We start from the raw sequence: 22733 nt of genomic DNA on the forward strand, positions 1-22733 counted from the left end.
ACCTAAGGTCAGGAGTTCGAGACCAGCCTGGCCAACATGGTGAAACCCTGTCTCTAATAAAAATACAAAAATTAGCTGGGCGCGGTGGTAGGTGCCTGTAATCCCAGTTACTCGGGAGGCTGAGGCAGGAGAATGGCTTGAGCCTGGGAGGCAGAGGTTGCAGAGAGCCAAGACCGTGCCACTGCACTCCAGCCTGGGCAACAGAGTGAGAGTCCGTATATTAAAAACAAACAAACAACAACAACAACAACAAAAAACTGTTGCTTCTGCTTCAAGAAATGTTTAAATTTAAAATAGTTTATTAGTGGACTCATAGTTGTTAAACTACAACATTTTACCTTAAATGTTAAAAGCATGAAATCGCATGGATTTTATAGTAAAGAGAGGAAAAGAAAGTAATGCTTTAAAAGACTTAGTAATTGACATATCTCACTTAATACAGACAAAATTCTTTTTAAAAATCAGTTTTCAAAGAACATAAAAGTATAGCTAAATGGTATTGATATAGAAATATTGCTTTGTTGTATATATTGCTGTATCGCATAGAAGGCATTGCTGGTCTGCCACCATACCACCCTGAATGTGCCCAATCTCATCTGATCTCGGAGGCTAAGCAGGGTTGGTCCTGATTAATACTTGTATGGGAGAAGGCATTGATGCCTAGGGCAAGTTACTTAACCTCCCTGTGCTTCAGTTTTCACACTTTTAAAATGGTTGTATCTAACTCATAGAGTTATAGTGAGGATTAAATGAATTAATGTTTGTAAATCACTTAGGAGAGCCTGTCACTTACTAAGTGCTCAGTAGTTGTTAGCCATCACTATTACTATTACATTTATGTTTAGAATTATTTACTAGTTGTGTTAGAATTGAGTGGTGTGTTTGAATAACAATAATTTGAGGATGTTGGATTCTATGTAGAAAAGACTATTGCTGGTTTCTATGCAACAGTTTGAGAGTGAAGAAATCTATGAATATCATGAAATCTTCTGTAGTTGCCATATATAAATGTAATTTTCAGATGTAATCTTTAAGTTTTCAGAATAAAATTGGACATCTTCTAAACTCTTGTATTGGGATTAAAAAGAATTTTTAGAGATTGTGGAGATGGTTCAATATTGTCACTTGTTCTTCGGCATCGAGTGATATCTTACTCAGTAGTGGTTTATTTTGTGAGTTGTTATATCAGCCGTTTATTGTACATGCTGTAGTTATGTAGCGCCCACTTGCATAAGTGCTGGGGCCAGGACAGCACTTGTTACTCCTCTTTGCTCCTTATTCACCTTCCAAAGAAAATTGATAAAAGAGAAAACCACCAAGTCCAATTTACTAAACTTTTGCAAGTTATCAATACATTTAGAAAAACATGCTTTTTTCCTTCCCAGAATATTCATTGTGTAGGCATTGCAGACATTGTACATAAATACTTTTATGATCTGGATTTATTCCTAATAAAAACTTAAGAAGCATCTCTTTTGGAAGGACTTAAAAGCCTTGATGGACATAATTCAGCTGCCTGCCCTGATACCTGTTTCTTATATGAATCTCTCTTTAATTTCCACCCTAGTTATTCCTATTTTTGTTCTGATTACTATTTACCTGGACAATTGAAATAACCTGATTGATTTTGCCTTTAGTCTTTGCCCTTTCCTACTTCAATCTATGTATACTTTTATTTCAATAGTCTTTTTTTTGAGATGGAGTCTCACTCTGTTACCCAGGCTGGAGTGCAGTGGCGTGATTTCAGCTCACTGCAACCTCCACCTCCCAGGTTCAAGTGATTCTCTTGCCTCAGCTTTCCCAGTAGCTGGGATTACAGGCATTTGCAACCACACCCGGCTACTTTTTTGTATTTTTAGTGGAGACAGTTTCACCATGTTGGCCAGGCTGGTCTTGAACCCCCGACCTCAAGTAATCTGCCTGCCTCGGAGTCCCAAAGTGCTGGAATTACAGGCGTGCGCCACCACACCTGGCCACAGTAGTCTTCTTAAAGGGCAGATCTGAAAGAGTTTTAAAAAAACAAAAAACAACAACAAAAAAACCTTCTGTGTAATTACTGCTAAAGTAATCACAGATTCTTCAGCTGGTTATTGGAGGTCCACCTCAGAATGACAGCCCCCTTCTCCTAACTTTACTTTCCTTCTGCTTTCAGTTTGAGACTTGAGACAATTGAACCGTGACAATTTTCTAAACTCTTTAATTTTAGAAATCCTCCTGGTCATTGGGGCTTGATTCCTAATACAGATCTTGTTCTGTTTCTTTAGGTCATATAATGGCATATCTTGCTAAAGCTCATACAATCAAATGTCTGCTTTCTTTTATAATGATTCTGTATTTGTCTTATCTCTCCTAATACAACATGAGCTTATTAAAGGCAAATGCTATCTATGCCCTATCATTAATATCCATTTTACAGCTCATGTTATATAAAACAGATCCAACTATAAAATTTATCACCGTTTATCACAATATCAGTTTTGCTTAGTGTTGCCTATGTATTTAATTAAACAAATTGGTGTTGGACTTAAGTCAAAATTAAATTAGTTATATCATTGTGCTAACTTTCAGATATTTTTAAGCCTTTTAAAAAGCGAATTTTAGGCTTTATGGAGAAGAAAAGGTGAAGCTTGGAACAGAAGATACCAGGCAGCCCTTCAAATCATATCTACAGCTGTCATCAAAGCAAACTTGAGTTAGAATTAGTTGTGGCACATTAGGTCAGGGGAGAATATATATACTCACCTTCTCTCCCTCATCCCAACCCTTTGCCTCTTATTTCTTTTCTCTGAAGTCTGAAAGATGCCAGAAAGAAATAAAGTTTAACTTATTTAAGAGAATTATGGATCTTTTATTAATAAAAATTAACTTGATGATTTGAACTAACAGTTATGACAGTTTTGGTATTTATAGCTTTTTCTATTCCTCTACAGAAAACCATAGGCAAAATTGCAACATGCTTGGAATTGCGAAGTGCAGCTTTACAGGTAAGGGGTTTTTCTCCTCTCTTATACAAGGAAAATAAATTATTCTGCATTATTCTCATAAAACATTAGACATTCATTTCAAAAGCAGTATTGTCTCAGAAGTGTTTTATAACAGCATATATTAAATTCATACTTTTTTAGTTCATGTTTTGTACATTGTAAAATAAAATATATGACTTTAGTTTTTTCTGTTATTTTTGGCCTGAGTGTTCCAAAAATAAACAAAAACCAGTTTGAGACTTTTCATTTTCTACCTTGAAAGCAAGAAATAGATTCCTTTTGAATATTTGGTTCTTGCCGCTTAAAAGACAGGGTGCAGTGAAATCTTTGTAGTGAAAAGATGTAATATGCTTATTTTAAATTTAGTCCACACAGTCTCAAGAAGAATTTAAACTGGAGGACCTGAAGAAGCTAGAACCAAGTAAGTTTAAGTTTATATTTTTTTGTGATACTCCTTTGGAAAATTAATCTATTATAGATGTTAAGGCTATTTAACAAAGATTCTGATTTGATTTATTTCTGTTAATATCTAGTCCTATGTGATTTTTTTGGGTGCTTTTGTTACTTCTGTAACATTTATAGTAATTATTTTTTGGATTTTATCTTCGCTATAGAATGTATGAGGTTGTACCTCATCTAAATGTGTATTAGCCTTTATTTTGTTTTGCTCACTTTAATAAAACCACAGTTACTTTGGTAAACATTTGCAGCAGCATCTAGTGGAGGAAGTAAAGCTTTAGTCATTGATGCCCATTTACACTACATGTCATTGAAAACTACAGTCCAGCTGTTGGAGCTGCTCTGCAAAATATTTCTTTGTTGTCTTCATTTTCCTTTCTCTTTAAAACTTTTTTGAAGTAAATAATTTATTCAAATGTTTTGGTGGTTAGCGTGCTGCCACGTAAAGCTTTTTTGCTAATTCGGATGAATGTTCTTTGCAATATGGGCAAATGCACAAGAGTTGAATATAAAACTGAATCTAAGTCAATATTCTCATTTTTCATTGAGACAAGATTGCACATCTTAACATTTTCATGTAAATAGAGTTTATTTATCCATCTAAGTCAAATTTCTAAGCAAGGAATCATAAAATCATAGCATTTTAGAACAGAAAGGAGTTTTAAGAGTCATATAGTTGAGTTCTCTCACTTTATAGTTGAACAAAGCTGAAACAATTTGCTGTTTCACTTCAACCCTTAGTAGCCTCTTCTAAGGAAAATTAATGACTGTAACTTGCATTATGTTGAACTAGGTTGGTTGGTTTTGCCAATGTATTCTTCAGAGTTTTAAAAAATGTCTTGAAAATCATGTCTGAAATTCATACTGATTGTGAAAATACATTTAATTTGCTTATAATAATCCTCAGTCACATACTACTTCTTACTCAAACATATCTCTTCATGACCCTGTAAAATTCCCTTCAATAAATTCGTCCTTCAAAGTCCCTCAGATGTCCCGTCCTTCTCTGTTCCTCTAGCCATATTAAACTCGGCTTCCTATCTTTTATAGTAACACTTTTTATATCCATCTTCATTGTTTGTCCTGTATTTGTTTCACTCCTCAAAGAGATTGTGAATAACCTTTGTATTTTTCCCACAGAGCCTAATTCAGTGCTTTGTATGTAGTATGGGCATGGCAAATTTTGTTACATTGAATAGAATTGAATGTCTTCAGGGAAACTTCTCTCATATTAGAAAATAATCTTTCAGATGGGAACAGTTACCCATTTTGCCTACCACAAAAATGAAACCCGTCAGTGGCAAAGAGAACACATGTTGATATTTGTGTGTGTGTCCCATTTCTAGAGTGTAAGCTTCAGGAGGGTGGCAGGTCCATGTTCTGTGAGAGCAGGCTGGGAGTGCAGTTTTTACTAGTGGGGTATGTCCCCGCATCTGCCATTCAGAGGTCCTCAGTGTGTAGAGTCTACGGAATGAGCCAGTGAGTCCCCAGCCCATGATGTACTTTGTGTTCATTTAATACCTTATATGAAATTATAAACTCACCTCTCCCCTTCTCTGCATCCTCCTAAAGTATAATTAGTACTACTAGTGGAAGGAAAACCCTATGTAAAGTTTAAGGTAAATCCTGTTTTTAAAGGACATGAGAATCCCTGTTATTCTGTAATTGATGAAAATGGAAACCTATTCTACAGAAAGTAAGAAAGGATCTGTTTTTGCTTCCAAAATTATCCACATAAATTAAATATTTGATACACTCTACACTTGCAGAAACAAAATAATGAAAGGTTATTATGCCAAAACAAACATTTCCTTTTCAAAGCATTGATACCTAAGAAAAGAAAATACTGTTTAATTCTTCTATTACAATACAAATGGAAGATATTCCTAGTAACTGATACAGTTTTCAACTTTTTAATTGGTGTTCTACACAAATTAAAGGTTGATTTTTCCCCCGTTTTATTATTAAAATATTACTGTACGTTTTTGTTTCTGATATGAAGGACACATGGTCCTTTTTGTCACCTGTTCGCCTTTCCCATTCTTAGTATCTAATACAATATTATGTTAGTGATTAACTGATATTTATTGAGTTGAAGTTATCATTTACTCACAATGAGCTATCATGTACAAAGTTTAGAAAGGATGTTCTTATAATTTAAAAAAAAAATAGTGCTTTTTAGTGAGATCTGAAATGCAAAGATTCTAGTCAGCTGACTAGTGATAGAGAATGAGTTGTACACTAATGTAGGTTTATACTTGTACTTTAAATTTTTCTGTGTAATTTCATGATTTTAATTCTCACAACACTCTGAGGAAATGTTCTCATTGTAGAATTGAGGAAACTGAGATTCAGAGTGGCTATGTGAATGTTCAAGTCATTGGCATAATTCTTGGGCTAGGATTTGATTTCAAACCTTCTAACTTTCATCTTCTGACACTTCTGCCTTGCTTATCAAACTTCTGCTATACAGTTGATTCTATTCCTTGAACAAGCCTGACTAGTTTCTGCGTCAGAGCCTTTGTTGTTGCTCCAGGCTGATCCCTGGGAAGCCCTTTCCCTACAGCTGCCTGCAGATGGTGCCTCTCATCCTAGGTCATGGCTCAATGTCTTCTAATAATTTAGTTTTGAAAGGCTTACCCTGACTACCTTAGCTAAAGTTTTCCTTCTTCTCTACTTAATCCATTTGCACACTCATCCTGTTTGTGTCCTTTATAACACTAATCACAGTTACATTATCTTACTTGCTGGCTTATCGCTTTTTCTGATGAGAGTCTGAGATCCATATATGAGGGCAAAGAATCTCTGTCTTGATCACTGTTCTCTTTAGCACCTAAATCAGTGACTGGAACATTATAGGCACTCAATCCATATTTGTTGAGAAGAAGAAAGAAAGAGAATAAATGAGAATCTAGACACAAGCCTCAGAGTTCTTTCTCACTGGAGGGTTTGGTATAGATTATATATATAAGAATGAATATACTATGGATTATGTATATAAGATTATATATATAAGAAGGTATAGATTATATGTATGAAGAGTATAGATTATATGTAAGATTATATATATATACAGGTATAGATTATATATATAAAAGAAGAAGATGAAGGAATGTTGGAGGAAGTCATGGAATTGCAACGTGCAGTCTCTGGTTTTCCTCCTTTGGGATGCCAATATGCCACAACCATTTTAGCTCTAAACTGCAGAACTCCAAAATTAAAGATTGAATAAATTGAATACAAAATCATGGAAGCCTTTTAGGTCTTCCAGTTAACGCCGTGAATTCACTTTAATGTAATCACGGGTAGTTACTGGACACCCATAAGGCCAGAAATGAAGCTGAATTACATACTTATAGTACCCTTCAGAGGTAGCTAGAATTGTAAGATGCCTCTCTTTAAGTATACATGTCGGAAGGTAACCATTGAAATACAGATTGATCACAGCCAGAACACAGGAGGTGGTCCCATATTGTTTGAAGACTTCTCTTCAGGATAAATCCCTCTTTGTGAAAGTGTGTATATAAATATGGAAGTACATGTGTGTATATACATATGTAAGTACCTATGTGTATATATACAATCATTTGTCACTTAATGACAGGGATGCAGTCAAGGAAATACAGCCTTAGGTGATTTCGTTGTGTGAGCATCATAGAGTGTACTTATACAAACCTAGATGGTAGAGCCTGTTGCTCCTAGGCTACAAACCTCTACAGCCTGTTACCGTACTGAATACTGTAGGCAATTGTAACACAGTGGTAAGTTTTTATGTATGTAACATAGTAGAAAAAGGATAGTAAAAATACATATAAAAGATAATAAATGGTATACCTTTATAGGGTACTTACTGTGAATGGAGCTTGCAGGACTGAAAGTTGCTCTGGGTGAGCAGTGAGTGAGTGATAAGTGGATATGAAGGCCTAGGACATTATCGTACACTACTGTAGACTTTATAAACACTGTACAATTAGGCTAAACTAAATTTATTGTAAAAATTGTCCTGTCTTTAATAACAAATTAACTTTAGTTTACTATATATAAACTTTATTAACTTTAACTTTTTAAAACTTTTTGACTCTTTTGTAATACCATTTAGCTTAAATACAAACACTTTGTACAACTGTACAAATATATATATATTCTATATATATATATATATTCTCTCTCTCTCTCTCTCTATATATATATATATATTTTTTTTTTTTTGAGACAGCTTTTGAGACAGTCTGGCTCTGTTGACCAGGCTGGAGTGCAGTGGCATGATCTCCGCTCACTGCCACCTGCATCTCCTGGGTTCAAGCAATTCTCATGCCTCAGCCTCTGGAGTAGCTGGGATTACAGTCATGTGCCACTAGGCCTGGCTAATTTTTTTGTATTTTTAGTAGAGACAGGGTTTCGCTATGTTGACCAGGCTAGTCTCAAACTCCTGTCTGCCAGTGATCCATCTGCCTCAGCCTCCCAAAGTGCTGGAATTATAGGTGTGAACCAATGCGCTGGCCACAAAAATATTTTTTCTTTATGTCCTTATTTTATAAATGTTTTCTATTTTAATTTTTGTTTGTTTTTACGTTTTAAACTTTTTTTTTTTTTTTTTTTTTTTAACAACTAAGAAACACACACACATTAGCGTAGGCCTATACAGGGTCAGGATCATCAATATCACTGTCATCCACCTCCACATCCTGTCCCACTGGAAGGTCTTCCGGGGCAGTAATACACATGGAGCTGTCATCTCCTATGATAACAATGCCTTCTTCTGGATACCTCCTGAAGGACCTGCCTGAGGCTGTTTTATAATTAACTTTTTTTAGGGGGAGGCTGAGGCAGGCGATCACCTGAGGTCAGGAGTTCAAGACCAGTCTGGCCAATGTGGCAAAACTCCGTCTCTATAAAAATACAAAAATTAGTCAGGTGTGGTGGCTCACTCCTGTAATCCTAGCTACTCGGGAAGCTGAGGCAGGAGAATCACTTGAACCTGGGAGGCGGAAGTTGCAGTGAGCCGAGATCATGCCATTGCACTCTAGCTTGGGCGATGGAGCGAGACTGTCTCAAAAAAAAAAAAAAAAGAATGAAAGAAAATTAACTTTTTTTTTTAATAAGTAGAAGAAGTACACTCTAAAATAATGATAAAAATATAGTAAGTACAATAAGTTCTATGTAAACAATATACTATAAAAAGCATAGTATATACTAGGCAGTTGGAATTTTTCAGCTCCATTATAATCTAATGGGACCACTGTCACATATGTGGTCTGTCACTGACTGAAACATTATTAAGTGGTGCATGACTGATTATAATAATTTTTAAGCCTCAGAATGCCAGGACTCAGTATAATAAATTTTATCATAAAAGAAATATGAGAATTATAACCTTGCTGCTACAAACTACCAGTTTGATGACATTGAGAGGAAATCTTCTCAGGACTGAGAATAAAACGTACTCATGTATCTCTAACTGGGCATCTTCTATACAACTTTTTTTTTTTTTTTTTGTTAAACAGAGTATCGTTCTTGCCCAGGCTGCAGTGCAATGGCATGATCATGGCTCACTGCAGCCTTGACCCCCCCGGGCTCAAGTGATCCTCCTACCTCAGCCTCCTGAGTAGCTGGGACCACAGGTCTGCACCCCCATGCCTGGCTCATTTTTATTTTTATTTGTAGAGACAGGAGTCTCCCTGTGTTGCTCAGGCTCAAATCTTTTAATTAAAGTACTATAGGGAGGAGGCCTTCTCTTTTTCTGGTACCCCATGTCTCACCTAAGACCTTGTAGATAGGATTCATTTTCCATGAGGGCTCTGAGACTCTGGAACTTACTCTTCTTGGAGATCTGACATTACTCTGAGGATACTGGTACCTAGAGTACACCATGGATATTTTAATTTTGCTAAGACCTTCAGTAGACAAATGTACTGTGTAGCTCTCAAATGGTGTAAGGCTGGGAATTTAAAAATATATATTAATATGCATAATAAAATGGATTAAAAATTAATCATTAAGATATAATTTTTTATTTTGCTTCACGGAAGAATTCATGTTTCTTTATCTTCTTATTCTAGTCCTAAAGAATATTCTTACATATAATAAAGAATTCCCATTTGATGTTCAGCCTGTCCCATTAAGGTAAAAGAAACATTTATATTTGTTTTCTTATTTTTTACCTCTTTTTCAGATATTTCTGGGTTTTCTTAAATATCAACTTTAGTATTATTGATATCATTGACATCAACAGTGATAACAGTATATCAGCATTTTATTTTATTTTATTTTATTATTTTATTTTATTTTTGAGATGGAGTCTTGCTTTGTCGGCCAGGCTGGCGTGCAATGGCGCTATCTTGGCTTACTGCAACCTCCGCCTCCGGGTTCAAGCAATTCTTCTGCCTCAGCCTCCCAAGGAACTGGGATTACAGGTGCACAGTGCCATGGCCAGCTAATGTTTTTGTATTTTAGTAGAGACGGGATTTCACCGTGTTGCCCAGGCTGGTCTCGAACTCCTGAGCTCAGGCAATCCACCCACCTTGGCCTCCCAAAGTGCTAAGATTACAAGCATGAGCCACCGCACCCAGCCTATCAGCATTTTTTAATATCAGTATCTTGCCTGGGAAACGAGTATTTGTGAGGCTTCTCTAGTATATTTAGTTTTGCAGTTCGTTGTTTTTTCTGCCCTTTTTCATGTAGAAGAATTTTGGCACCTGGTGAAGAAGAGAATTTGGAATTTGAAGAAGATGAAGAAGAGGGTGGTGCTGGAGCAGGGTCTCCTGATTCTTTTCCTGCTAGAGTTCCCGGTAGGTATCACTTATTAAAAATAAACATTACTTAACTGCATCCAAAGTCAGGGTGTTTGAAACTTACTTTGGTGTTTGCTAGTGGGGCAATACAACCACTCTAAAGCTCATGCTAATCTTAGGCAAACTTTATTGGCAGTAGCTATTTCATAAGTATGGTGTGAAGTTATCTTACTCTCCGTGTCAGGGGTCCTCAGGACCATCCCCATGTTCAGTGATTCTCTAGGATGACTCACGAGGCTCACTATATAGTTGTATTCATAGCTAGGAATCATTACAAGAGAATGCAAGAACAAAATCAGCAAACAGAAAAGCCATTCAGGCAAAGTCTGGAGGTAACCAGGTGCAGGCTTTCAAGAATCCCCTTCCTGTAGAGTCACATAAGATGTGCTTAATTTCCCATGCAACAAGTTGCAACAACATACATGAAATGCACAATATTGTCTACTAGAGAAGCTCTTTAGAGTCAGTGCCCAAAGCTTTTATTGGGGACTGGGTATGTGGGTACTTTCTGCCTGGCACAGACCAAAATTCCAGACTACAGAGGAAACAAGGTGTTTAGCACAAATCATATTGTTTACACAGTTTAGGCACAATGACCATTCTTACCAGGGAATGGTGGGAACCCTCCCCAAATCCAAGATCCCAGATGCTAGCCGTGGACTGACCTTGCAAGGAGGTTTTCTAAGAATAACAGTCTTAGGCCTGCTATGTTAATTCTTTTCTGTATACTGTCATAAGTACTTCTTTTGTTTTGTTTTCTTTTGACACAGAGTCTCGTTCTGTCACCTAAGCCCTGGAGTGCAGTGGCATGGTCTCGGCTCACTGCAAACTCTGCCTCCCAGGTTTCTAGCAATTCTCGTATTTCACCCTCTCAAGTAGCTGGGATTATAGGCACATGCCACCACGCCTGGCTAATTTTTGTATTTTTGGTAGAGACAGGGTTTTGCCATGTTGGCCAGGCTGGTCTTGAACTCCTGATCTCAGGTGATCCACCTGCCTCAGCCTCCCATAGTGCTGGGATTACAAGCATGAGCCATTGCATCCAGCCATAAGTACTTCTTTAATTAATCAATTTGTGGTGGTTAAAAGTGGACCCATGGGAGTGGATACTGAATAATTGCCCTTTCTTCCCCGTCTTGTTTTGAGGAAGCAAAGAATATATGGCAAACTTTTTTATTTCTGGAAGCTCTCCATGAGTATCTTCCCTCCCTGTAAATAACCTTGGCAAGCAGCCTGGGTAAATTTCTTGCCTCTCCCAATTACTGCTTTACTCTGTTCTGTTCTGTTCTGTTCTGTTCTTATAAAGTATAGTTTTTATTTCTGATAAACTAGTTTACTTTGGGAAGTATAGCAATCTGCTGTAATATTGTGATGCATTTTAGAAGAGATTCTAGAAGCTTTCCATTATAGTTAAATACAATCTGTGTGCTGTTCAGATAGCTTTCATCATAATTAATATTCCAGTATTTTGAATACTTCTTGAGGAGGAGTCATTTGGAGTAGGAACAATATAGGCTCGGACCAACAGATAGCTGGGCTTTTGAGTCTGGGCTCTGCTAATCACTAGTTGAGGTACTTTGCACCTGTGTCTTAAACCAATCTGAACTTCTGTTTCTTTATAAAATGGGATAATGATAGTGCCTAACTCATACATAAGGTTATTGTGAAGATTAACAAGATACTAAGTATAAACCATTTAGCATTGTATTGTTCATATGCTGAATATTAGTGGTGGCTGTTACTCTTATCATCATCTCTACATGGGGATAACAGTACCTACACTGCAGGGTTATTGGAAACATTGCAGGCACTATCAATCAATGGTAGCTCTTATTGTTAATAATGTTTCTTTGGTACAAGGGCATTATTTCCAATCTACTTTGCTTTATGAAGAGAGAGCTATATTTTTCTTGCTTTTATAGGGTATTTCAAGATTGCCAAGATGGTGAGATATTTTGCTGTTTCACTGACTCGATAATTTTTATTGCCTTTTCAAACTACATACTGTAATTGGTGTAGCTTCCAGTTCTATAAATTTCTGTCTGATTTGGTTGTTTTCCTGCTTACTGTACTTCTGTAGCAAACAAGAAGCAGATGATGTAAATCATGAAATGGGCAGATGAAGGTCTTTATGGGGTTCAGATTGCCCAGTTGAAAAGGAACTTCTATCATAAATCCATTTGCTATGTAAGATTAAGCCCAAACTGAATTTGTATTCTGATACAGCATTGTGATATTTCGGTTTCAGAGATACAAATGCATTACTGAACCATTCTAGTCCCTGAATTTTTTTCCCCCTAAAAGAAAGAGTATGTATAGTTTAATTAGCTATATTTGGTTTGGGATCATATTGTTCAGGGCCTGTCTTATTGAAAAATAGCTTGTAAAATTATATTCATTGACATAGCAAGATGATACTTTTAATTATAGAGCAAGAAAGAGTTTCTTGTGACCCAAAGGGAACACAAGATTTAAAATCAGTTTTACTGGGATATTTACATATGTGAAATTCACTTGGCTGGGCGTGGTGGCTCACACCTGTAATCCCAACACTTTGGGAGGCCGAGGCAGGTGAATCACCTGAGGTCAGGAGTTCGAGACCAGCCTGGCCAACATGGTGAAACCCCATCTCTACCAAAAATACAAAAATTAGCCAGGCGTAGTGGTGGGCACCTGTAATCTCATCTACTTGGGAAGCTGAGGCAGGAGAATTGCTGGAACCTGGGAGGTGGAGGTGCAGTGAGCCAAGGTTGTGCCATTTTACTCCAGCCCAGACCAACAACAGTGAGACTGTGTCTCAAAAAAAAAAAAAAAAAAGAAGCCGGGCGCGGTGGCTCAAGCCTGTAATCCCAGCACTTTGGGAGGCCGAGACGGGCGGATCACGAGGTCAGTAGATCGAGACCATCCTGGCGAACACGGAGAAACCCCGTCTCTACTAAAAAATACAAAAAACTAGCCGGGCGAGGCGGCGGGCGCCTGTAGTCCCAGCTACTCGGGAGGCTGAGGCAGGAGAATGGCGTAAACCCGGGGGGCGGAGCTTGCAGTGAGCTGAGATCCGGCCACTGCACTCCAGCCCGGGCGACAGAGCCAGACTCCGTCTCAAAAAAAAAAAAAAGAAAAAAGAAAAATTCACTCTTTTTAATATATACCTTTAATGAGTTTTGAACAACTCATATACTAACCACTACCACTGTTAAGCTAATGAGGTGTGAGGGTATGACGTATGGTTTGTAGATACGGTATGACCAAAAATAGTTTTTTTCTGATTTAAAATTTAAAAATGACTTTCTAGGCAGTCTGTCATGAAAAGAAAAAAAAAAGGTAGTCAAGCTTACTTACCTTTCTTGATATTAATCTCCTTCCTTCCTTTTCAAAATTTTTTCATTTCATAAGGCAAACATATTTATGTTATATAATTGGCTTAGCCAAATGGGAGTTAACTTTTCTAAAGATAGTCTTGGTAGATTTCATTTAAATAGAAAGTATAAGCTTATAGCCTATTATTTATAACCTAGAAATTTACTGATACTCTCGAATTGTAAAGCTATAAAATGATAAACCAAGGCAATATAACTTTAAAAATAGCCAAGACACAACTTTTTACAAGACTTTTAAAAGCATTTTCTTACTAAGTAATGTGATTCAAGCTCAAATAGTCCTAGCAGTTTCAGAATTATTATGCATAGGTACTGGTTCTTCATCTCTTACATAGGCTTATGTATGCATAAAACATTATTTTTGACACTCAAAATAAACAATGAAATTTACCTATTTAATGTCAAGCCTGTATTTATTTTCTGCTGTATAACTACTCAATTCTGAGTTGAACTTGAAAGAAGAAAACATGGATTTTATTTTCAGCTGAAATGAAGCAGTTTCTTTTCTTGCTCACACACATGTAAGAAAGTCAAAAACTGTGGCAAATGTTCATTGCTTTCCTGTGACTATCAGGGCATTCTTTTTTTTATGGAAATCCAGAACATGTTTAGGGGCCAAGCAGTTAATATCACCTGAAGTGTATGGTTATGTTTACAAACAACTTTAATCAGGTATAGTTTTAATTCAACAGACCTACATATAATATAATTTCAATGATAATGGCCCCTAAAATTTTTTCAAACTTTTAAAATAATTTCAAAATGAACTAACTTATATTTTCAAAGCCTTTCTCTTAAAAGCTTGAGGAACCCATGTTCTTCAACTGCTAATCAATTGCTAGCTAAAATAAATGGTATATGTATTTTAATATTTTACCACAAGTTCTACCTCTAAATGTAACTCAGCAATTCAAACAAATAAATGGTATCACCATGACCTGTTATCTATGTGCAATGCAAATTACAAAGATTTTCTATTGCCAGATTTTCAAGACACATTTCATGTGTTATCTGCCATCTACCAAATATTGTAGCCAGTTTGAGCAATATCTTTATCTTAAATTGCGTTAAAAATTATCTCAAAATAATGCAAAGCATTATCAAGTATATCTTTTTTTATTATATTTTGGCAGCACAAAGAAATATATACTCAAAACAAATTTGGATGACAGAGAAAATCAGATACGTACCAGATATGCAAATTTAATTACAAGTATGATAAAAATGGTAAAAACTAGCAATGCGTATATTATCAAAATGTATATATATTATCATATGTATGTATTATGATGTGATAATGTTGAGTTTGCATTTTAGACACCTCAATGAACTCTGTCCTGAAAGTGTAGATAAAAAAATTATGTACTCCTTGTTCATGACATTTAATTTTCAAAGCACCAAGACAACATAAGGACTGACCTTTCATTGAAGTACCAGTGCCTGTGACAAGCATCTATAAAATATTATATAAAAATCAAACAAACTTAATAAGCAAATTCAAATTACAATGTTTTCAGAAGATACAATCCTTAGTGATTTTCTGAGAAGGCTTTGCCTCTTTAACGTTCTGGTCTAGGTGATGATACACTACTATTTTAGAACAAAGACCATCATGCCATTTGCCCTTTTGGACCAAAAGAAAAATTTTCCTTTTGCTGTGGTATATGATGTAAACAATAGCAATTTTTTTTAAAAGCAGAAATAATGAGACAAAAAAGGAAATGGCAGCCTTCCTCTTCTCTTTGTGAGGACAGGGTCTTAAAGGATTTCCCTGACTTTAAGTTCCTTCCATGTGACCCCAGACTCCTCATCCATTCATAGTCTGGTTCTCCATAATCTCCATTGTCCAGAGTGCCTTTGGCCACACACAGAACTAGTCAATGTGAGAAGATCCTACTCCTTGCAGGGATCTCCATTTTTATCAGCTTCCTCTTGGAACAGAGGAGTTGTAAGTGAGGGGCCTCAAATATTCCTCCACTTTTCTCTGTACCAGCTGTAGGAGGGAGAGTGGTACTGATTGCTGGACACCTTGGTGGTCGGGGATTCACATGGCCAGCCTGGACAGAGGACTTGCTTGCACAGTCCCCATCTCTTCCCCATGGTGGCAGTGGCTATAACACACTCTTCTGAGAGCCTGCCTTGTTGCTAGGTTAGGCACTTGTACAGTTTTCAAAACATTCTTTTTTTTTTTTTGAGACAGAGTCTCGCTCTGTCATCCAGGCTGGAGTGCAGTGGTACAATTTCAGCTCACTGCAACCTCTGCCTCCCGGGTTCAAGCAATTCTCCTGCCTCAACCTCCCAAGTAGCTTCAATTACAGTCATGTACCACCACACTGGCTAATTTTTGTATTTTTAGTAGAGACAGAGTTTCACCATGTTGGCCAGGCTGATCTCAAACTCCTGACCTCAGGTAATCCACCCACCTTGGCCTCCCAAAGTGCTGGGATTACAGGTGTAAGCCACCATGCCCGGCCAATTTTCAAAACATTCTTGAGTGAACTGGTCTTTGTTGAAGAAACTTAGCCATTTCTGTGATACCTAGAACCCCTTTTCATTTTATTTGTGAGAATTTTGACAGTAGCACTTCAGTGAAGAAAGCCATGAGTTGACAGTGTCAGGGTTTTCTGTTTGACACCACAGTGTACAGCCCAGGGCAGTTCCTCAGAGGTACACGTGAAGACAGGGCGTGAAATCCAGCTTGGCCTTTGCTTGTTTGGGGCCTTCACAGCAGAAAAAATTTTCTTGAGTTCACCATTAGTTATACACCTTACAAATGCTGTAGCATGTCATTTATTGGTAAAATTTGTAGACTCAGTAGAGAAGCTATTTTTTTATAGTTTATCACAAAACCTCTTCAGGATATGGAAAGTCATCTCTGTGTGCACTTATTGTGCAGTTTGGGAGTAGAGCCTTTTAAATTTCTTATACTATATCTTGTCCTAAAAACATCTTGTAATTTCACATGCAGGCATTATGAGATCCTTGCCCACTGTGTGACTTTTCTTTCTCTGGGCCTTACGTTGTGCTATTAATTTCCTTTTTGAGCCTTTTTTAACTGAACATTACTTTAAAAAAAAAAAAAAAGCTTTACTCTATTTTAAATGGCCATTAGGATATCAAAATAATCAGTATCTTTACTTATCAATGGTTGTGACTTGTAGTTGCGATTTTTCAATTTTGTTGGATCCATCGCTGCATTGATAAAGTGTTTTTCACAGATGATGCAACTTGGAAATTATCCATCCAGGTACAACCTTATTAATAAGTAGGTCTCATCATTAAATGGACTTTTTTGTGTTCCCCAGTGCACTAGTGCAGTGAAAGGATTCAGAAGCTTGAAATTCATTGTTTTTACTTAGAATTGTCTCTATGCTTAGGCTTAGAACCTTCCTCTCCTAGCTCATACCTCTTCTTTAGAAGTCACATTGAATTGAAAAATTTCCTCCAGTTTTCTTTGCTACAAGTAGAGCATGTTTGCTTCAGCTGTTGGTGCATAAGGGAAGGTTGGGGCAGATAAAGCTGAAGAGGCTGACATCAGACTGCTGTATAGAGCTCATCAGCTACCAGTGGCTTCCCCTGTCTCCTGAAAAAAAAAAAATTAAATGGACCAAATCAAGTGAGCATAATCTTAACTGCTTACTGCCATATGAGGCTCAAAGACCTATAATAAAATTGCTATAGGGGCTGCATAGTCTCTTTTCATCACTGTGAACCTGCATTGCTCAGTACAAAGCCCATTGCAGGAACTGCAGATGGTAAAGTTTTATAAATGTAGTTACTTATTCTCATGTTACTCTATACAGTTGAATGCATCCATTTTTGTTTTAGAAATCTGGCTTTTAATACATTGCCTTGATTTTTAATTATTGTATGTTTTTATCTTTGACACACAAATATGTTAACTTTAATCTAGCCCTGGAATGATATGGTATTACCCTAGTATTTTATCTTCTTTCATGCATATTATATAAGGCAGTACATTGATAATATGTTTTCAGGCCACGTGTTTACTAGAGCATAATAACCTCTAAAACTGTAAAAATCATTTATCATTCAACAAAATATTTCTGAAACAAAGATCTCTTTATTACTAGTGCAAACAATACAAAAATGAACAGTTACTCATTCCCGTTTTTCAGGATGCTCACCATGTAAGACAGAGCCAAAAAAAGTACATCATCATGGTTAGAGGTGGACACATTATATTATGAGTGAACGAAAAAAGGACTGAAGGAGTTTAGCAAAAGTAATCTAGCCAGAACTGAGACTCGAAGGGTGTGTAGGAGTTGATTAGGCAGGGAGAGAGCACATTAGAAACCACTGAGAAATACACCTTTCTATACTATCTATCATCTTAATTACATAGCTTCAGCTGTTCCTTAGTCAAGATAAAACTGAACCTTCATGATGGAGTGCAATGTTTTATGTTCTACCTTGAATTAGGGAAGAACTGAATAAATTAGGTATCTTTCCGGCTTGGAATCACTGCCTCCATATTACATTGTTAGAAATATATTTAGTAGTTAGATTAAACCTTATTATATTCTCAGGCAGAAAAAAAAGTTTGTTGGTAAGGAAGAAAGAAATGTCAGCCTCGTTATTTCAACTAAAAGATCTAGACAATTATAGGTTATGAAAGTGATTCACCTAAAGGTAGAAGAATTTTTAATGTTTACTTGGGAGAAAATAGTCTATCATAAAAGGAACTTCTCTCTTTTGTCTGTCAGAAAACACCATAATCAAAGTCAAAATGACAAAGGACTAATATCTTTAATATATAAAGAAAATTTTAAGTTGTGACAACACCCTCAAAACATTAGAAAATTGGTTAAAATATATGAACAGATAGTACACACACACCGCCCCCCAAGATATACAAATAGCTCTTGAACATATTAGAAGATACTCAACTTCACACATGATAAAAGACATGCAAATTAAAACTACTGTTGCTGAGGCAATAGGGAAATGGGCTCATTCATCACTGGTGGGAATAGAAAGTGATAATAGTCCCTTTAAAGGAGAGTTCAGCAATAGCTCAATAATAACAAAAATATACAAGTTTTCTTAGTTTAGCAATCCTGTTCCTAGGAATTTTCTCTGAAGATACACTTCCAATAACGTGTAAAAAATATTTTTTTAAATACTTGCATATACACCAGGTTCTCTATTGAGGTGTTTTTGGTAATAGTAATCTATTAGAAACAACCTAACTGCCATATGAAGATTGGCTGAATGAATAGCCAATACATGGACTATTACAGAAAATAATTAGGAAAATCTCCATAAACTATTGCATGATTTTTTTTTTTCAGAATATATTGTTAAATCAGCAAGGTGCATATATCAAGGTAATTCACATTAGCAGATTAAGGAGAAGAATCTCATGATCTCAAGAGATGCCGAAAAAGTTTTCAATTACATTCTAATTTCTTTCATGATTTTAAAACTTTCTTAGCAGACCAAGAACAGAACATTTTTAATCTGATAAAAGGTAGCTATAATGACATTTAGTGCCTCAGTCATATTTAGTGATAAAATAGAAAGCTTTCCTTTTCAGATCAGGAACAAAACAAGGGTGCCTACTATTAACTATTTTCCTCAACAGTGCTTTAGAAGTTCTAGCCAGTGTACTAGTATAAGAAAAAGAAATAAAATATAAAAATTGGAGGAAACTTGTCCCTTTATTTGCAGATGTTATGAATATGTATTTAGAACATGAAAGAGAACCTATGGATAAGTAGTTAGTATTAATAAGAGAGTAGGGTTCCTGAGTATAAAATCTGTACATAAAAATCAGTTCTTCCTACCAGCAGAGGTATTATTAAAAAATCGATCCTATCTCTTTAAATAAGCAATAAGCGCTCAGAAAATGAAATATTATAACATCTATAATAGTATCAGAAAAATATCAAGTATCTTATAATAAACCCAACAAAAGAAGTATAAGACTTTCGTGAAGAAAAGAATAAAATTCCATTGAGAAAATTAAAAGTCTTTAAAAAGCTGAGAGATAACAGTTGATGGATTGGAAGAAGCAATTTCTAAAGATGTGATTCTTTCTAAAATTGATCTAAACTTCACTGCAATTTCAACAGGTGGGTTTTTTTTTTTTTCCCTTAATGTTCATAAGGAAAAGAATGGGAAATTAGACTGTAAGATTATTCCATTAAATACACAATTACTAAGTTGTAAATTATTTCCTGTATCAATAGTAACTAGTGGCAAATGCCTGTAGTCCCTGGTACTTGGGAGGCTGAGGTGGGAGGATCACTTGAACCTAGGAGGTTGAGCTGCAGTGAGCTGTGATTGTGCCACTGCACTCCAGCCTGGGTGAAAGAGTGAGACCCTGTGTCAAATAAAAAGTAATTTAAAAGGATTTGTTGATCAACTCTGGTATTATATTTCTCAAACATTAGGATAATATAAGAAATATTTTAAAAGTTTTTTCTTCTACCACTTCATACTGAGATGCGAAGTATATTATATAAATAAGCATATACAAAGTAATGAGTTTATTATTAATTATGTGGTAATTTATAATTGGGCTTCCTGGAGTGACTTGAATTTCTGACAAACTTGAATAATTTCTGCTTTAGTGGTGACTATGCGACATGGAAGTGCAGATTTCTCTTATGTATAATTAAACATTTGAAAAAAGTAATGCCAAGCGTTTGGGAGTTTTGGGAACCAAAATAATGCCTGGCTGGTTATTAAGTCAGTTACGAGCAAGGCTGTATCTTCTCTGTGTTTGTTAAAATGCTTATTGTGAAATGACATGAAGCTTTTATTGCTTTTTCCCTGTTGCCAGGTACTTTATTACCAAGGTTGCCATCAGAACCAGGAATGACGTTACTCACTATCAGAATTGAGAAAATTGGTTTGAAAGATGCTGGGCAGTGCATTGATCCCTATATTACAGTTAGTGTAAAGGGTAAGTAACTCTGTTTACTTTTTTTCCCTCAGGTGGATTTTATAATGTTGCTTCTTATTTGGGGCAGCTTTTTTTTGGTGGTGGGGCAAGGAGTCTTCTGTATGTGACAACTCGTTTTAGTTCATTCTATTATATAATGAGGCAAAGTCCCTGAAAGAGATCATCACTTCTTCACCGAACACTTTTGAGAGATTTACTTATTTTCTTATTTATAACTTACACTGTTTTGCTTTTAAGTTTTTCTTTGTGTATATCTTTTTATTCTTAAAATCCCACCTGGGGTGCTGGCTACACATCTTTATCAGCAGATACATCATTTAGGATACAGGTTAACAGAATATCCCTCACCTTCCAAAGGTGTGTAGGTTTGTTTGCAAAGCCCAGTGTTCTGTTCCCCTCCTGCGTTAGGCCCTCTCCTTCCTGTCCAAGAGAGAGGTCTACATTGGAGAGTCCTCCAAAGGTGGATGAGAATCAGGCCTTAAGTGAATGATCAGTGATGACAGGGAGGAGGACAGATCCATAGCATGCCTGCTCTGAATGTAATCCTGTGGAGCATTCAACAAGTGAAGTATTTCTCATCCTTAACTATGTTACTGTGGTTAGGAAGCATGATTATTCTTAGGATTTGGTTTTTTTCTCCTATCCAGTGAAAAGGTAGTTAACCTTTTCAGTCTTTCAGAGGGAAACCACATTGGTTGAATTCTTTTGTTGTTGCCAAACATTGTATATAGTACTTTCTTTATAAAGTACTTAACAGTCTTTTAAAAATAATTATTGGGCAATTGAGAATGAAGTTGTCATACTCCTATCCAGAAACAACTGCACAGCTAATCCAAGTGGTTTACTTTAATCTGTAATTTGAGGCAAGTCAAAGAAACAGATAGGGACTGAAATCAAATGAAGAGAACTTTTGTCAGTCATAGAAATAAATTCAGATTCAAAAGTTCATTAGTACCAATTAAAATAAAAAGGAATTTGGCCACAGAGAGGGATTATTTGGAGACCATGATCCACAGCACTAATGCTGTGAAACTTTAACTTCTGATGTTATCAGTTATCAAATATATGGCCTACTGGAAAGTATATATACTCTATATTATAGTTTGATCAGTCATTTACAGAACTGTGTAACTCATTCAGGAATGTACACTGTAAAACACAAAGATATTTAATGATATTGTAGTAGCTGTTAAGTTACCTTTGCATACATGTTGAACTAAAACATATTTTTGTAAATATCTTTAAGAACTGAAACAATCAATGAACTATATTGTTTTAAGTTCTCTAAGACAAATCTGTTGAGTAATACGTAAACACTTGAGTAGTCATTAAATGAGTCCATGTTGAATTTGATTAAACTGGAAGACCTGGATCCAGGAAATTAAAACCATACACAATAATTTAGTGTTCCGTCTAGTTGGTATAAAACAGGTTGTTATAACAAATATAATGAGAATTTAGATAATATTTGTAAAAATTATTCATTGATGGAAGGGTTTCATTGGCAATTTTCATGTCCATTTTTGGTCCTTAGATTTGAATACAGCAGGGGGATTCTGATAAGGTTAGATTTAAAGGCCTTTCCAAACCATACACTTGATCAAGTTTGGAAATTAGGGGTAAGGTCCCATTGAGGCATATTATTTACATTCTAAGTTTTTATTGCAGACAAAAATATAGTGGCCTATTTCCTAAGGAAAACAAAAAGTTCTTTTCACTTCTTCCCTATAAAGATGAAATTTTGTGTTCTACAAGCTTTCTTTTGTACCTGATTGAGACAGGTTTCCTCCTTCCCACCGCGAAGTCTCCCATCCCCTCACTCAGCCCCTCCACATGCCTCTGTGATCACCTGCAACTCTTCAGATACCTGCTCACACCAAATGGGAATTTCTATTAGTCCAAGAATTTCCTCTCACCTTTCTGCAAGCATCCTTATGAAATCTACTCCCTGTAGTTGGCAGGGTTTTTTTTTGTTTATTTGTTTGTTTTTTGTTATTTTGACACAGAGTTTCACTCTTATTGCCCAGGCTGGAGTACAGTGGCGCAATCTTGGCTCACTGCAACCTCTGCCTCCTGGATTCAAGAGATTCTCCTGCCTCAGCCTCCCAAGTAGCTGGGATTACAGGTGCGCACCACCACGCCTGGCTAATTTTTTGTATTTTTAGTAGAGACGGGGTTTCACCGTGTT

General features: G+C 36.2%; 1 protein-coding gene across 4 annotated transcripts in view; it reads left to right on the top strand.

The window, feature by feature from the left end:
* The window catches only part of AIDA (axin interactor, dorsalization associated), a 44665-nt gene that overhangs the window by 15702 nt on the left and 6230 nt on the right, over positions 1–22733 (top strand). For 3 of the 4 annotated variants that reach the window (XM_025366014.1, XM_025366042.1, XM_025366024.1), the window contains 5 exons: positions 2931–2984; positions 3351–3405; positions 9503–9566; positions 10125–10231; positions 20423–20545. In XM_025366014.1, coding sequence (XP_025221799.1) covers positions 2931–2984; positions 3351–3405; positions 9503–9566; positions 10125–10231; positions 20423–20545 — 403 coding nt within the window. The remainder of the gene's footprint in view (positions 1–2930; positions 2985–3350; positions 3406–9502; positions 9567–10124; positions 10232–20422; positions 20546–22733) is intronic. The other variant, XM_025366033.1, reaches the window with a different exon arrangement.

Source organism: Theropithecus gelada, chromosome 1 (assembly GCF_003255815.1).
Source record: "Theropithecus gelada isolate Dixy chromosome 1, Tgel_1.0, whole genome shotgun sequence".
Classification (NCBI taxonomy): Eukaryota; Metazoa; Chordata; class Mammalia; order Primates; family Cercopithecidae; genus Theropithecus; species Theropithecus gelada.